The sequence below is a fragment of the Rhincodon typus genome, chromosome 37, assembly GCF_021869965.1.
Source record: "Rhincodon typus isolate 14 chromosome 37, sRhiTyp1.1, whole genome shotgun sequence".
NCBI classification, from domain to species: Eukaryota; Metazoa; Chordata; class Chondrichthyes; order Orectolobiformes; family Rhincodontidae; genus Rhincodon; species Rhincodon typus.
Genome location: NC_063368.1, coordinates 10,523,123 through 10,540,529, shown reverse-complemented (window position 1 = coordinate 10,540,529; position 17,407 = coordinate 10,523,123). Strand labels below are relative to the sequence as shown.

The 17,407-nt window shown below is 41.7% G+C and overlaps 1 protein-coding gene across 4 annotated transcripts in view; it reads right to left on the bottom strand.

Moving 5' to 3' along the window:
• Positions 1 to 787: 787 nt before the first annotated feature.
• Positions 788 to 17,407, bottom strand: part of pla2g6 (phospholipase A2, group VI (cytosolic, calcium-independent)) — a 71,371-nt gene continuing 54,751 nt past the window's right edge. For all 4 annotated transcript variants that reach the window (XM_048617594.1, XM_048617597.1, XM_048617595.1 and 1 more), the window contains 6 exons: positions 16,138 to 16,288; positions 13,311 to 13,447; positions 8,044 to 8,198; positions 6,726 to 6,893; positions 4,829 to 4,902; positions 788 to 2,823 (listed from right to left, as the gene is read on the bottom strand). In XM_048617594.1, coding sequence (XP_048473551.1) covers positions 2,679 to 2,823; positions 4,829 to 4,902; positions 6,726 to 6,893; positions 8,044 to 8,198; positions 13,311 to 13,447; positions 16,138 to 16,288 — 830 coding nt within the window. In that variant the 3' untranslated portion in view covers positions 788 to 2,678. The remainder of the gene's footprint in view (positions 2,824 to 4,828; positions 4,903 to 6,725; positions 6,894 to 8,043; positions 8,199 to 13,310; positions 13,448 to 16,137; positions 16,289 to 17,407) is intronic.

Below are 17,407 nucleotides of genomic sequence, written 5' to 3'. Positions count from 1 at the left end.
TAGAGGGTCTCAAGTCTTGGAACTGTTTCTCAAAATATAGTAGAAGCACAGTGTTTGAATATTTTAAAGGCAGATAGTTTCTTGGGAAACACATCAGTGAAAAGTTACAGGGGGGTAGGCGAGAATGTGGCGTGGTCATTACAATCAGATCAGCCATTTTCTTATTAAATGCAGAGTTTTGAGATGCCAAATAAGTTGTTCCCACTCCTAATTCAAATGTCTGTATGTCTGTTTCTGAGGCAATCCCAAGAATGGGACTCAGTCTAACACCCACTTGCAGTAACAGGAGAGTATAATTCCCCAATTTTCAACAGCACTTATAAATAGTTTTGTTTAGAATATTTCTAATATGTAAATTTGTTGAAAACAGCCTCCTTACCTTACCCTCAAATCCTTCTGTTCCCCCCCCCCAATGCTCTTTAAGTAATCTCCTCCAACTACACTCCTCACATCCTCCTATCCACCCTGTTGCTGCTTGCTGTCCACACTGCCACAGAAGACCGCTCCTGCAGCTGTTAATCCCTGGAACTCATTTGCCATTTTAACTCTTCATCTCCCCCACTTTACCCAAAACATTCTCTTTAGTATCTGCCTGCACATCACTGTACATTTTTTCAACCTCATTTAACCCCAATGACATTTCATTCTGAAGAATATGTAACTGAGGGGTGGCGGATTCTTGCAAATTACCAAGAGGCATCGTATTTAAATATTCTTTCCACAAGTCCAATCCAGCCATTTGACAAAATAAATATCTTTTGTTTAAATAATTATAGTTTGAAAAAAATCTTAGTTATCCTTTTATTATAATCACATTGTACATTGTTAATGAAAATCAAGATCAGAATTGCATAATTACAGATAACAGGCATACTGTATTACAGTTCAATCCTTCATATTGTAACATCAGTTGAAGTTTTGATGCTCACAGTCTCAAAATTGTTTATCGGTTTTCCACTTCAACAAGCTAATCATCATGACATATTCTTATATACAACCACCAAAACAGAGTTTATAATTTAAATAAATTGAAACATAACTGTTAAGTAAGGCAGTCAGTTCAATGTCAATTGGCAACTTCAGGTCAAAAGAAAATGATGAAAATACAATGAAAGTCCACTTGGTCCATCACATTTGCTTCTCTCTGAGGCACTGTGTCATCTATTTGATCAAGGATTTTAAAAATAAAGACCTAGATTTATATAGCACTTTTCTGGACCTCAGAAGGTCTCCCAGTGCTTTGTGGCCAGTCTAGTTTTTGAACTTTTCTTCTGCCTAGCCAACTGCTGTAATGCAGGGGAGACAGCAGCCAAGTAGTATGCAGCAATGTCCCATAAACAGCAGCATGAGATTCTGTTTACCCTTTCCATTCTGCATAAATACGGCCTTCGTTTTAATGCTTCATCTGATTGATTTCTACCTTTAACCCTTGCTAACAACTATTTTAGATAAATTCAAGTCTAGAAAAACAGGGTGCCCATTTTCTGGGTTAACTAAAGTGGGGTGGGAGTGGATGAAAAACAAAGTGTGTCGCAGTGAAAACCATTCCTCTTGATTCAGTCTCTCCTGTAACAAAGAACCAAAAAAAAACCTTTTTTTCCACTCATCATCATCACACACAAATACATCATTCATTGACACTGGAGGATTCCTATGGTACAATACTGCACTATAAAGCCTTGTGGAAACTGTAACACACACACACACACACACACACACACACACACACACACACAAAATGGATACTCAGCACATGATGAGGATGGGTCCACAATTTAGTAGCAATGCCTTACGTTGTCCATTCAGTTTGAAGAGGCCACAAATGTTTTCTCACTTTCTAACATATATTAACAGCTCTGTGTTGTCAACTTGGAAGAAATATGAAATCACACAGAGGCTTAGAAACAACAAATTACATAAGACAAAATAAATATATTCCTCAAAAGACCACCTATCTCAGATGCATTGGCTATTCATCAGGTCCAGGGGCTGGGTAACTCTGATAAATCCACAATGAAAGCAAATATAAGAATATACCTAGACACATTAAAACGTGTTTAATTCCACTCGGTTACGATTCTTATGATTGCTATACTTTGTAATTTACAGTGATCACAACCAGCCATCGTTCCAATACTGAGAACCACTACTGATGTTTGCACAGCCAATTCCTAATGTAATGACCCACAGTGAACTGTACCATTGTTTGAATAAGAAGCAATCAAAACAGGACCAAGTAATTTGATAAGAATAGAAGAGGATGTGAAGGCCATTCAGCCCATCCAGCCTGATTCTAGTTTCCACAAACCATGAATCTGCCATTACTGTGACAGCAGTCATCTTTCTCAAATGTGAAATGCAAATAAGTAACCATCTTTAAAGAGAAAAGGCAAGTATTGACGTTGATGGATGGGTACATTCCAAACCAAGATTTCTTCTCTTTTGTTCTCTTTCTTGGTTTTCTTTGTACAAAACAGAAGACTGTTAGGATCAGCCTCTGTATGTCTGTATAATTGGAGTGTAATTGGTGCAGCATAGCACAAAGCAGCATTGTTTAATTTTTAATCCTATTAAAAATAATATTCAGTCAGCTCCTGTAGTATGGTAGGTGCTTACAAAGCCAACTTGGTCAGTCTTTATTAATGTAGCCTTCCATTTACCCTTTCCCTTCTCCCAAGTCAAGCACTTAGCAGAAGTTGAACGAGTTGTTGAATTCTCTCCCTCTCCTGGTGGATGTAGATTTGTGTGTCCCAAAGCATGTTGATTAAAATAGCGTCGTCAATCTCATCCAACATCACATCCATCTTTAGTTGCGAATTGAGCCTGGGAGAAAAAATAAGGAAAGTAAAGTTGCCATAGTGCTACTGGACCATAGGACTATTCTCTCATTGGTGGTATCTTAAATGGAGGGTCACCATGCCTAAGGCAAGGGGAGAGGTTGAAAAGGAGACAATCCTTCATGGTAAGCTTAGCCAGTGTCAGGAATTGAACCCTTGCTGTTGGCATCACTCTGCACTGCAAACCAGCCAAATCAACCAACTAAGCTAAATGACAGACCCCCCCCCCCCACACACAGGCTCCCAAACACGACAGCATCAAACCAGCTTGATATATGAAGTTCATTCGCTCCGCTTCCTTACACAGTCAAGTCTCAGACACATTACCCACTGGTTTATTCCATAACCAAAGCTGCCAGCTAGCGCTGTACTGAGACAGAACACCAACAAACCTCAAAATGATGAGGTAGCAGTACAGCGTAGGCAGCAGGGTGAGTCACCAAGCCTCAGTGACTTGCACTAAGTCCAGAGTTTCAGTAGGCGTGTCTGATCATATTGTGCAGGAGTTGTCAAAGTTCCACCCAAAGTCTGAATGAAGTCAGTGGAGCGGAGCTTAACCATCCTTAGAAACTAAATGACAACTTTAGGAGAAGCAGCTTAGGGGCTGCTTAGCTGCATATTATGGAGCCTTCTGGGCCATATGAAAAAAATATAAAATCAATGTTATCATTACAGTGCAAAGTTCTCAATCTACAGATAACAACAGATCTTGGATTCTGATTGAAGATTAATCTACTTCATGAAACAGGTGCAATAAAACAAAAGCTGTTGCCCACAAAGATCAGACATGTCACATAAAATATTGGACCACACTTCAATAGCAATATCACCAGGCCTGTAAAGGCACTCATTACTCTTTCTGATTGTGCAATCTAAGTGGACATCATTGTATAACAATGTTGTCTAGCCTGCTGTCATTAAAGGTCCAAAGTGAAACAGCTGTACATCATGGATAGTATATCTGTCTCAAGGCCGTCACACTACAGACTTCACATTTATATATGTATATGCAAAATAGCCCTGAAAGACAGACAAAAAGAAAATGCTGATTCAAAGCAATACATTTGCAACAGGTCCAAAGCAGCCGATAAAAGGGATCTCAAGAATTTCCAGGCATCTATATTTAACCAGAATAAGACAACTGCAGATACTAGCAATCTGAAACAAAAACAGAAATTGCTCAAGAAACTCAGTGGGTCTTGCAGCATCTGTGAGGAGAAAGCTGAGTTACTGTTTTGGGTCCCGTGAACAGTTTTGATGAAGGGTCACTTAACTCAAAACGTTAACTCTGTTTCCCTCCTCACAGATACTGCCAGATAACGCTGAGTTTCTCCAGTAATTTCTGTTTTTCTTACATTTAACCGGATTTATCTATTCAGACCACCTCCTTCCAGCAAAACTGGAATTAATGGGTATTAGGGAGCAAACTCTCCACTGGTTGGAGTCATACCTGGCAGATGGGAAGATGGTTGGGGTTGCTGGTGGTCAATCATCTCAGCTCCAGGAAATCTCTGCAGGAGTTCCTCAGGATAGTGTCCTAGACCCAAACATCTTCAGCTGCTTCGATTAATGATCTTCCCTCCATCATAAGGTCAGAAGTGGGGATATTTGCCAATGATTGCACAACATTCAGCATTATTTATGACTCCTCAGGTATTGAAGCAGTCCACGTCCAAATGCAACAAGATCTGGACAATATCCAGCCGTTATCCTTTTTAAAAAAAGGAGTCTTAAAAAGGACTGGCTAGGTAAAACACTACCCCAATCTCAACCAAACTGCAGGCTACGCATGGTTAATGCTTAGAGGATCAAGAAACGAAATGTGTAACAGTTAATACAAAACAATAATCCAGTCTCAGAGAAACAAAGTGCTCTGTGGTCCTTGCATCATCGTCTCTGTAATGTAGTGTAAACCAAGGTGTCCAGGTGACACGTCCCTCCCATCTACCCATGCTGGAGTCTCTGCTTGATTAATTAAATCCTGTGCCTACCTGAAATATGGAATATCCACCATCTCACACCAGGCTCTGGCTCGATCCACTGCTCGACCATCAGAATCAGTGCACTAACAAATAGAAGGTGAAAGATCTCATTGCTACAATTGCTCAACTAATTAGTCTCTCAGTTAGTCAAAAAAAAAGACTCTGTTCTCTCACTGCCACACGCCATGCCTCGAGAGACTAAACTGCTCCCGAGCTGGCACGTGACCCAAACATTCAGAAGCAGCAGTGGGTTTGGGAGGATTATAATATCCTTTCGGTTCATTTTGAAAACATATACAATATGCATTTTGGAGTCTAATTATTTTGCAAATAATATTGTTAAACCTCTTGTAGACAAAGCAAATCATTACATCAACACTCAATACTTTACAGTCCTTGGATAGTCGCAAGGGTCTGGTTTATTTCAATCTCACATCAATTTGTCTTGAGCCAGTCATTACCTTGGCCTGCATTAGTTAGAAAAGACAGTGATCTTTTTTTTGAGACATGAATGTAAAAAGTGCAGGAATTGAAATGAGTGGAAAAGAAGATAATGCAAGTTGAATAACAGCCAAGCTTGCGTTTCAAAAGCCTCAAAGACTGCAGGTGTCAGATGGATTAAGTGAGGCAAAGGGCACCAGCTCCTGAGCGAACAAGGAGTTTGATCGGTAGATGCTTTTTTTTAGATATTGTTCTTTCATGGGATGTTGGGCCAGCACTTTTAACCTTCTCCAACTGATCTTGAGAAGGTGGCAATGAGCTGCTGCAGGTGCACCCATAGAGCTGTTGGAGGGGCAGTTCCAACACGTTGACCCAGCAACAGCGAAGAAACGGTGATATGGTTTCAAGACAGGATGGTGTGTGGTCTGGAGAGGAACTTATAGGTGGGGGGTGTAACAAAGCTTGATAGCATAGTTAAGTAGTAATACGAGCGGAAGTTCAGAGGAACATGAAACATAGCAGTGAATATCATGAGGCAGCTAGTCATGCAGTGCATCATTACGTTTGCATAATGTAGGAAAAAAACAGTGAATGAATGAAGAATCCGGTTCAGTGACTCTTTATTCCAATGACACCAAACGCAGTTAATGAAAACATGGTTAGCTCAAGGTGACAAAAAAAATCACACATATTGAGAGCTCCATTTCAAATCAATAAAGAGTTGGTGCTCACCATTCTACTGCACTCACAGCAGTGCCTCGGCCGTCCCATTCCCCACAAGGCAACTGAAATCCTGATGGAACCCAGGCAAAGTAAAATCTACCTCTCCCACAGTCTCTCCTGTGACCATCACCAGCCAGAGGGGCTGTAGTAGACCAGCTGTAAACCATCACAGCAACCACGGTTTCTTAGAACCTTTAAATCCCTAAAGTGTGGATGCAGGCTGTTTGACCCATCAAGTCCACACCGCCCGTCTGAAGAGCATCCTCCTCTTCCCCCCCATGCCCCCACACTATCCCTGTAACCCTGCATGTCCCATGTGTAGTCCACCTAGCCTGCACAACTCTGGACACTATGGGGCAATTTAGCATGCCTGATCCACCTAACCTGCACATCTTTGGACTGTGGGAGGAAATCAGAGCACCTGAGAAAACACATGCAGACATGGGGAGAACATGCAAACTCCACACAGACAGTTGCCCGAGGCTGCAATCGAACCCAAGTTCCCGGTGCTGAGAGGTTCCATCACACAGTTCGAGCAGACAGCACAGCTCCTCTGCTACACTCGACGCTGTACAAACACCAGTTTTAAGCACATCTAGATTGTAGTGAAAAGTGGATCTAGTTTGGATTTGACAATAAAAGCCACAAAAATTACAGGCCTAGTCAGTCCTTAAACACACCACTTTGAGGAATAGCAAATTCAAAGAACAACAAATGCTTACCTCATTCACATTATACTTACACAGTCAACCACCATCTTGCCCAGCTCTCTGGCACCAAAGACTGTTTTAGCCAGTTCCCAAGGATTGGAGGGACGAAAGACATCGACAGAGGTTACAGGTACCTGTGGCGGCTTTCCTGTTCCAAGTGAAACAACAATACCAAGCTTCTTCACCTGATTCTCTCTACCCTGTGAAACAAACACAACGTAACTAAAAAAGGGCAACCTGACAAACTAACACTGCATTAACAGAGATAGTAGGAACTGCAGATGCTGGATAATCTGAGATAACAAGGTATAGAGCTGGATGAACACAGCAGGCCAAGCAGCATCAGAGGAGCAGGAAAATTGACACTTCGGTTCTGGATCCTTCTTCAGAAATCATTATGCAGCAATCACTGCATTAACAGACTGTTCCCGAATTTCTGCTACTGACCCTGTAACATTTTATCGACTAAATGAGGATTTTGTTACAAGCCTTTTACAGACCAATTGCACGGCTCTGTCCAACTCATTAAACAAGAGAGAATGGAGTTCTCCACTGATTTCAAGAATTCCTTCTCCAATACCTGCATTAAGTAGGATACTTGTCATGCACCAATTAACTATTTATCTGCAAAGCCATCATACTTGATGTATGTTCAGTCTTGTCCTCATTCAATCTAAATGTCTGCTCGCTTACAGGAGGACACCAAGTAAGAATCCTATGATATTTCATTTTTGTTTATTCCCTGTCGTAGCCTAGCTCAATTATAGCACCCTGCGTAATACATCAATCGAGATCAGTAAGAAACAACGATCGTGACCCAATTAATGAATTGCCTTCCTGCACAGCTCTCAACATACATCCATTTACCCTCAGAGTCACTGGGAGAGGGTCAAGCATCATTGAAACAATCATTTAGATGGAAAATGCTTCCCATTTATCTCTAGTTAAATGACGTTGCTAGGAACAACGGGAAACATCCACGGCCACACTCAATGTTTCAATATCAGAATTACTCTTACAAGACTCTGGTAATATTTTAGTAGTGTCAGTTCATATATTGGATTAAAACGACACAGAATAATAATATTATGGTTGAAAATCTTTAAGCAATGTCACTTTATCCAATGCAGAAATATGACTAAAAGGACAAAGTGGTAAGAAGAGGCTTGGAATTCCCTTTGGGTGGATAACTTTTCCATCTAAAATACCAAGATTTCCAACAAGGTAGTGACTGGAATTTTCATGAACAATTTTCATTCCAATCTGGGAAGCAGCAGTGAGGAACTAAACCAGCTTCCTAGATTTGTCTAAGAATTAGCAGAAATTTAATGAAATAAAGGTAACACCCACTTTTCTCCTCAGGTTCTGACTGTATTCATGGATTTCGGTCAAGGCATCCAGCGTTGGATTATTTGCAAGCAGCCCTCCATCCAGGAAGCGGCCCATGGGTCGGAAGTAGGTAGGGGCTGCACCACTGCATCGAGCGGCTCGCCACACCAACTGGTCTGTTTGAAGGAAAGCCACAATTTAGACTACATACACATGACACACTGTTGCCAACTGACCACTTACGTGTTACTTTTTCCAAACATTTGCTCACCACATATGTTGCGGCACAGTGGCTGAGTAATTAGTGCCGCTGCCTCACAGCACCAGGGACCCAGGTTCGATTCCACCCTTGGGTGACTGACTGTGTGGATTTTGTACATACTCCCCGTGTCTGTGCGAGTTTCCTCTGGGTGCTCCCACAGTCCAAAGGTGAAGTCAGAAGTCACATGACACAGGCACAGAATTTTGTGCCTGTGCGCTTCCCTCCACTTCACCTGACAAAGGAGCAGCGCTCCGAAAGCTTGTGATTTCAAGTAAACCTGTTGGACTATAACTTGTGTCATATGACTTCTGACTTTGTCTAGCCTGGTCCAACACCGGCACTTCCACATCATCAGTCCAAAGGTGTACAGTTTAGGTGGATTGGCCAGGCTAAATTGTGCATAGTGTCCAGGGATGTGCAGGCTAGTGGGTTAGCCATGGGAAATGCAGGCTTACAGGGATAGGGTAGGCAGTGGGTCTTGGTGGGATGGATGCTCTTCAGAGGTTTGGGGTAGAATCAATGGGCCAATGGCCTCCTTCCACACTGCAGGGATTCTATGATTTTACATGCAGTTTACTCGCAAAGTAACATGCAATGATCGTGGCTTTCCAGGCGGTAATACCAGCCTGGTATGACTTTATAAAAAGAGGTTGTTTTTAGTTTATAAGTTCCAAAGCTCATCCTTCACTGAAGATGTTTACAAAAAATTAATATCTGTCACTCTTTCAACTGTCCACAGGATCCATCCAAGTACGGAAAATTATATAAAAAGAAATAAAGACTTCATAGTCTTTAGACATTATACATATTGTGCATTTTCAACAGCCACTGAATGTCCGAAAACATTTCACAGCCAATGAAATACTTTTGAGGTTGCTACTGAAATGTAGAAAGAGTGGCAGCCAATTTGCACATGGCAAGCATGTACACACAGTAATGAGATAATAATTAAATGATTTGCTTTTCTGATGTTGATTGAGAGATAAATCCCTGCTTTTCTTTTAAATGAAGTCATGAGGCTTTTACATCCACCTGAGCAGACAGGCAGGACCTCAGTTAGATGTTTCATTGGAAAAAAGATTTCATCTCTGACAGTGGTGCCCTTTCCTCAGTACTGCAAGGGAGTGTCAACTTGATGTTTTTTCTGTGCATGAGTCCTGCAGTGAAACTTGAACTGAAAACCTTGTGACTAAGGAGGCGAGAATGTTACCAATGCAGCCACAGCCGAGCTCTCTTACAGGAAGTAGGGGCCCACCCAAGGAACTTGCCTTTCACGAGGGGCATGAGTTAAGAGTTGTGGGATCAAATTCAAAATTTCCATTCCTGATGCAGATGAAGATTTGGGTAAAAGGTGCTGTAATAGATTGGACAGAATTGCTGAGCTTGCAACAGCTGTTCTGAGAAAACTTGGACTCTACTGTTCATTTTCAAACAAGCTTAAAAATAGCTAACGATCCAAACATCACAATGTGCAGGAGAAAGCAGCTACACTGAATAGAGACACCAACTAAATCTCCAGTATTTCGTGCATTCCACAGTAAATGCCCAAGGAAATTCCATTTTCATGGCAGCCCACATTCTTAGATAGTCCTGCATCTGTGAGGGATTGCATACATTTATTTTTAAACACTTTCTTTTAAAATAAAGGAAAAGCTTCTTGTAGCACTGGTGTCAATGTCATTGTGGTGGGGGTGGGAGCTGTACTCCAACAGAACTCAGCAATGAGAGAGGTTCTGTTGTACAGGTTCTGGAATGGAAGGAAATGGCTGCTGTCAATTTATGAAAGGTTTGTTAACTTTGAGCGGATTGTTTCTTCTGAAATGACATGGAGCACTATTCTAAAGATAGAGTGTGTTAATCCACATTGCTGGGCAAAGATGCATTTTATTCTTGGGATTATACCACTTGATCAGTTCATCAAGATTCAGCATCAAGCCATCTTTCAGGTCCAGCAGTATGGCTTTCTTTGAGGGGGGGTAGGGAGGTATTTGATAACTCAAGTGGAACAGGGGATGGGATAGAAGGAAAAACAAGGAGCTAGATAGAGGAGAAGGGGGAAGACAGAAAAGCATGGAACAAAACAAGGACATAGGAAACAAAAGAAGGCCAAGAGTAGAGATGTGAAAGAAATGACAAGGAAGAGGAGGAAGGAAGGAAGATTTTCTTTCAAATGTCTTTTCTTTAAATGCTCTTTACTGTAATGTTGTAGACATTCTCACTTTTGTTTTTATTCATTTGTGGGATGTGGGCATCTCTGACTGGCCAGCAATTATTGCCCGTCCCTTGGTGGTGGTGAGCTGCCTCCTTGAACCGCTGCAGTCCACCCGCCGTGGGTTGACACACAATGCCTTTCGGGAGGGAATTCCAGGATTCTGACCCAGCAACAGAAATATCACCATTCTTTCAGTAAGTCAGGATGGTGAGGGGAACTTGAAGGTGGTGGTGTTCCAACGTATCCCCTGCCCTTGTCCTTCTAGGTGGAAATGGTTGCGGGTTCAGAAGGTACTGACTGAGGATCTTTGGTGAATTACTGCAGTGCATCTTGTAGATAGTACACACTGCTGCTACTGAACTTGGTGGTGGAGGGAGTGGATGCTTGTGGATGTGGTGGCAAATCAAGTGGACAGCTTTCTCTGGACGGTGACAAGCTCCTTGAGTGTTGTTGGAACTGCACTCATCCAGGCATGTGGCAGTATTCCGTCACACTCCTGACTTGTATCTTGTAGATAGTGGACAGGCTCTGGGGAGTCAGGAGGTGTGTTACTTGCTGCAGTATTCCTAGCCTCTGACTTGTTCTTATAGCCACTGTGTTTATGTAGTGAGCCCAACAGAGTTTCTGGTCAAGGATGTTAACAGTGATGGTAACATCATTGAATGTCAAGGGGCAGTGGTTAGATTGTCTCTTATTGGCGATGGTCATATCCTGGCATTTGTGTAGCATGAATGTTACTTACCACTTTTCAACCCAAGCATGGATATTGTCCAGATCTGTTGCATTTGAACATGGACTAGTTCAGTATCTGAGGAGTCATGAATGGTGCTGAACATTGCGCAATCATCGGCGAACATTCCCACTTCTGACCTTATGACGGTGAGAAGTTCATTAACGAAGCAGTTGAAGGTGGTTAGGCCTGGGACACTATCCTGACGAACTCCTGCAGAGATGTCCTGGAGCTCAGATGACTGACTCCAACAACCTCAACCATCTTCCTATGTGGCAGATATGAATCTAACTACCTGAGAGTTCTCCCCCAGATTCCCACTGATTCCAGTTTTGCCAGGGCTCCTTTTTGCCACACTTGGTCGAATGCAGACTTGATGTCAAGGGCTGTCACTCTCACCTCACCTGCGGAATTCAGCTCTTTTGTCCATGTGCGAACCAAGGCTGTAATGAGGTCCAGAGCTGAGCAGTCCTGGCGGAACCCAAACCAGGCATCACTGAGCACGTTATTGCTGAGCAGGCGCTGCTTGATAACACTGTTGATAACACCTTCCATGCTTTACTGAAACATCTGGAATGTCTTGGGTACATTCATTACAACCAATATTTTTTATTGGTATCAATAACGTAGACTATTATTAAGTGGAGAAGGATGCCCACATGACATCTTCAGCACATGACTAGCTCAGCTTTGTTATACTGAGTAGTATATTATATAATAAATAAATACACAGTTGCATTACATCGGTGTTCCACGAGAGTCCATGGTAAGACCTTATGCTATACTTATAAATAAGTTAACATTACTGAATCATTATGGTACGTAACTTAAGTGACATCTGAAGAACATACTGTTAATTTCTCCAAGTAACAGTCGCTTATATCCACTTGGTAAGAGCTTTTCATGTGGATCAGAAAACCCGTTCAGGTATTAACTGCCTTAGATGACATTCTTTTCCACCTATTTGGTTCTTAAAGCACTTTGCATGATTTATTATTGGGTGGCTCCATCAGGTTATACCTACAATTGGGGTGTACAGTAACAGCTTTGCACTGTTGCAATTATTTTTAATAGTGCACAGGTGAATAGAGCAAATGAGGAATTTGCATGCGGAGATGTGTTTTAGAGAATTGCTTTTTGATGGAATACGATAAGGGAGAAAAGTGGAGAAAGCAGAGAAAGATTTCACATAACATAATTTCTGCATTTTTGAAAAACACAGAAAACAGCCCTGAAGAAAAGGGAAAATTAGTATTTAAAACATCAGGCAAGAGAAAAAACAGCAATTTAAGGCTTGGTACACACAAGAAATTTCTTTCAAAAACTGCAAAAAGACACTGCAAATATAAAGCCTGATGCAATGCCTTGACATTTTTAAGCATCTTTCTTTTTTAAAATTAGGAGCTTTGATATTAAATACGTGACATGATACTGTGCTATTCTGTTCCAAGATGACAATTACAGCTATGTCAGGAGTAAAGCAAGTCACTCACGCCTGTTAAACTACCACACTATACAACAAGATTAAGGTTAAAAAGTAATTAAAAATCTGTGCTTTCACTATATAGCTGCTTCAATGTTGCCCCTTCAACCAAACTGCATTATTGCTTTCAGTTCATTATCAACTAACCTCGGTAATTAGAGGTGAAAATACTGTCACATTTGTTCTTTGCAAAATTCGTTTTGAGTTACTTCCAATGAAAGCGACAATGTAAAATACCAACAATAAATGATAACCAATTTAAACAATAATTCTGTAAACAGGCTTATTGTTTACTTCAAGTTTTGATGCACAATTCTGAGCAGATCTACAACTTGGTAAAAAAATAAATTAAAATCTCACTAGCCCAGCTAGTGAAATCTACAACCTTTGAATGACCTTTTTTTTTTAAAATGGCCTAACAAACACTCACTTGTATTCAAGAAGGCAGCTCACCACACCTTTTCAAGGGCAATTAGCGATGAGCATGAAATGCCATGTCACTAATATCAACATTTCATGCCCAATTTTAAATTGCAAACTTTGATCCCAAGATAACAAGAAAATACAAGATTTTAGGCGGACCTCTTGTATCACGCTTTACCTTTAGGTTGGGTGACAGCCTGGAACTCTGCTGTCCTCATATAAGGTGGATCATGTTGTAGTTCTGGCGGGTTGTAGTTACGGAACAGATGAAGCTCTCCAGGATGCCGATCGGCCAGGGTTCCAGTCACCATCACTCTACAGGCAGAGGTGGGTCGGATGTGTGTGTGTGTGTTTGGGGGCGAATACATAAATACATTAACTTCAAACATGCTCCCACTCACCCAAAATTTAAATTTCCAACAATAATGCTTTAAAGTTCAGCAACAAAGTAATTGATGAAAACCATTCCCCAATGCAATGGTTAATATGAAGGAAAGACTCTCAATCATTTAGCAGGAGGAGTTAGCAAGAACTGCAGATGCTGGAGTCAGAAACAACACAGTGTGGAGCTGGAAGTGCAAAACAAGCCAGGCAGCATCAGAGGAGCAGGAAAGTTGACGTTTCGGGTCGGGGCCCTTCTTCAGAAAGGGGGAGGGAGAAGGGAGCTGGGAAATAAATACAGAAAGGAAGGGTGCAGCTGGGGAAAGGTAGGTGGGATGGTGATAGGTGGATGCAGGTAGGGAGTGGTGGGGATTGGTCAGTGGGAAGGCTACGGTAGATAGATGGGGAAGAAGATGGACAGGTTGTGTCAGGTCAAGGAGGCAGGAATGAGAGGGAGGTTTGGACGTGCGATGAGGCCAGGGAGTGGGGAGATTTTAAAACTGGTAAATTCCAGGTTAAGGCCATCGGGCTGTAGGTTCCCGACACGGAATATGAGGTGATGCTCCTCCAGTTTGCATGTGGGTCATTGTGGCACTGGAGGAAGCCCAGGATGGACATGTCATCAAGAGAGTGGGAGGAGGAGTTAAAATGGTTGGAGACCAGAAGGTGTTGTCGATTATCACGTAGAGCGTAGATGCTCCATGAAACAGTCCCCGAGTCTACACTTGCTCTCACTGATGTAGAGGAGGCCACTTCGGGAGCAATGGATACAGTAGACCAGGTTGGAGGGTGTACAGGTGAACCCCTGTCGGATATGAAATGTTTGCTTTGGGCCTTGGATGGAGGTGAGGGGGGAGGTGTAGGGGCAGGTTGCAGGGAAAGGTGCCGTGTGGGATGGGGTTAGTGGGGAGTGTGGAGTGGACGAGGGAGTCACAGAGTGAGCAGTACCCACAAAACGCAGATAGGCCTTTCTCACCCCCAGAAAATCCCAAAGCGTATTACAGCCAATGGATTACTTCTGAAGTATAGCACTGTTTAAATATTGAAACTAGCTAATGAAAAGCCAAGCAAGATCCCACACACAGCTACGTGATGACGATTGAATAATACATTTATAATGATACTGGTCGTGGGTAAAGTACTGGTCAGAACACTGGGGAGGTCTCTGTCAAAACAATGCTTGGGATCCATCATGTACCTCAGAGGGAAAATAGAGCCTGGGTTTAGTGTCAGTTATAAAGTCATAGAGTTGTACAGCACGGATTCAGACCCTTTGGTCCAACACGTCCATGCCGACCAGATATCCTGAATTAATCTAGTCCCATTTGCCAGCATTTGGCCCATATCCCTCCAAACCGTTCCTATTCACGTAGTCATCCAGATGCCTTTTAAATGTTGTAATTGTACCAGCCTCTACCACTTTCTCTGGCAGCTCATTCCATACGCTAAAAGATAAAATATTGGACACAACAGCATTCCCTCACTACAGGACTACTGGGTCAGTTTAGATTTAATGCTCTGGAGTGAGACTTGAATGGACAATTTTCTTACTAAATCACAATAGAATGCTACCCATAATGCACCCTACTTTGTGAATCTCAAACAGCGTTGCATTTCACAGTGCCCTGATCGAATGATCACTGACAGTGATAACATTAAACAATGTAATTGATAAACCAACTGAAAAGCATGATGTGCACTATCTTAGTTCACTTTTATTCTAAAAATTGGAGACTGAATTTTAACATTGTACAGAGGATTAGTTGGAGTCAGAAGCTCTATTTGGAAAATGGACAGTATTTTGCACAGAGCACAAGATAAAATATGATTGGAACGCTCTTCCTCAAGCAGCAATGGATGATAGATAGTTGTTAATTTTAAATCAGATTTTTTTTTTGTTAAGTAGAAGTATTAAGGGATACGGGCAAAAGGCAGGAATATGGAGTTAGACCACAGATTACCATGATCTCACTGAATGGGCTGAATGGCCTATTTTTGTTCCTACGTGCTATCAAGTTCCAGATTACAAAGTCAGGTTGAAGCTTATGTATAAATAAACCTGGTATGTCAGATAAATTCCGTAAAGTTTGAGCTTAAGCGCCCTTCAGTTCCTTTAAATCACAAGTTTTAATTACCATCCTAAAACTGAAAATAATACATAAAGGTACAAGGTAAAGAAGCCATAGTCCTACTGGACCACAGAGCTGCTCTCTCATTTGACAAAGAGAATTAGTGGCAGTTTAACCCAAGAGCCACCACGCCTCAGGCGAGGAGAGATGCTCAAAAGGAGAGTCCTTCATGAAAAACTCAGCCAGTGTGGGAATTGAACCCACATTACTGGAATCACAAATCAGCCATTCAGTAAACTGTAAATTGTTTTTCCAAACAAAAATCAAGAATCGGAGTAGGCCTTTTGGCCCTTCAAGCCTAGTTCATCATTCAATAAGATCATGGCTGATCCAGCTGCAGCCTCAACTCCATTTTCCTGTTCAACCTTGATACTCTGACTCTCTTACTAGTTAAGTATCTCTGTCTTAAAAATATTCAACAACCCGGTCTCCACACACTGTGTGCAAGAAAATTCAACAATACCATGAGCCTCCAAGAGAAAATTATGAACTCACTTTGGTTTGGTGACATCAGTCATTTTCGTATTTTCCCCAAACTCCTTCTTCAGAAACTCCTCCAGTGGAACTGATGAGAATGGTCTGGATCCTTTAAACACTTCGTCTTTCATCCGGAAATAAAGGCAGCGCAGATATTGCATGGATTTGCCTACGAGTAACAGGAAAGCAAAACCCAACAGTCAGAGCCTTAAGCAAAGTACGCATCACAGAAATTGGAAAAGCCAACATTATAGTTAACACAGAAATGTTCTGACAACATGAGACATTAACTCACTTCTTCTCTGACTGACTGAGTGCTGCCAGCATTTTTGCTCATGGATCACTAGCCCAGTAATAGAGTATAATCAATGTCGAAAACACATTAACGGAGGAATTGGGGAGTTATCAGCAATCTGGGGAGCACATTAAGGTACTATGGACTAATTATTTGCAGAAGTATAGACATGACACAATGGTCCAATAAAGAAGCAATGGAAAGAAATGATAAAAAAATGATAAAACAAGAAAGCATTTCTTCCACCTAAAATGTTGCTGGACACAAACTCTTAGTTTCATGATGGCTCCCCTTCAGTGAAATTGCATTACTGTTCTCCGCTCATTATCATCTAAGCTACGTAATCAGAAATGAAAGTACTATCACACTTGTTCTTTGCAAAATTCGTTTTGAGTTACTTCCAGTTTTGTGCATTGGGACAATGAAAAATACCAACAATAAATGATAATCAATTTAAACAATAATTCGGTATACATGCTTATTTTTTTACTCATGAGACACATAGATTGGGATAACAGAACTTCTCTCCTCACTGATTACACTGTACGCATGAGTCTAGACAAGTGCTTGAGACGAGGAAGATCCTAGCCTGGCTTTGTCCACATGACATTTCAAACTAGGTTCATTTTATAGAGATCAGAGTATTTTCCCTTGCCCATGGGCAGTGATTTAACTTGCAGTCCATTTAGAAATGCCTCAGCTGAAGCTAACTAACTTAAATGAGAAACAGCGTTCAAACAGGACTCTTCTTGTTCAATGCCAACATCAGCTCTCCTCGGTTCTGAGGAAGGGTCAGTGGACCTGAAACATTAACTCTGATTTCTCTCCACACATGCCGCCAGACCTGCTGAGCTTTTCCAGCAATTTCTGTTTTTCTATCAGCTCTCTTAGCATGGATCACAAATCAAAACAGAGACACCCTGTTCAGTGCTGCAATTGCCCAAGGTAGGGTAGACCTGGAATCAAGCCAAGGCCAACTGGTCGACAATGGCC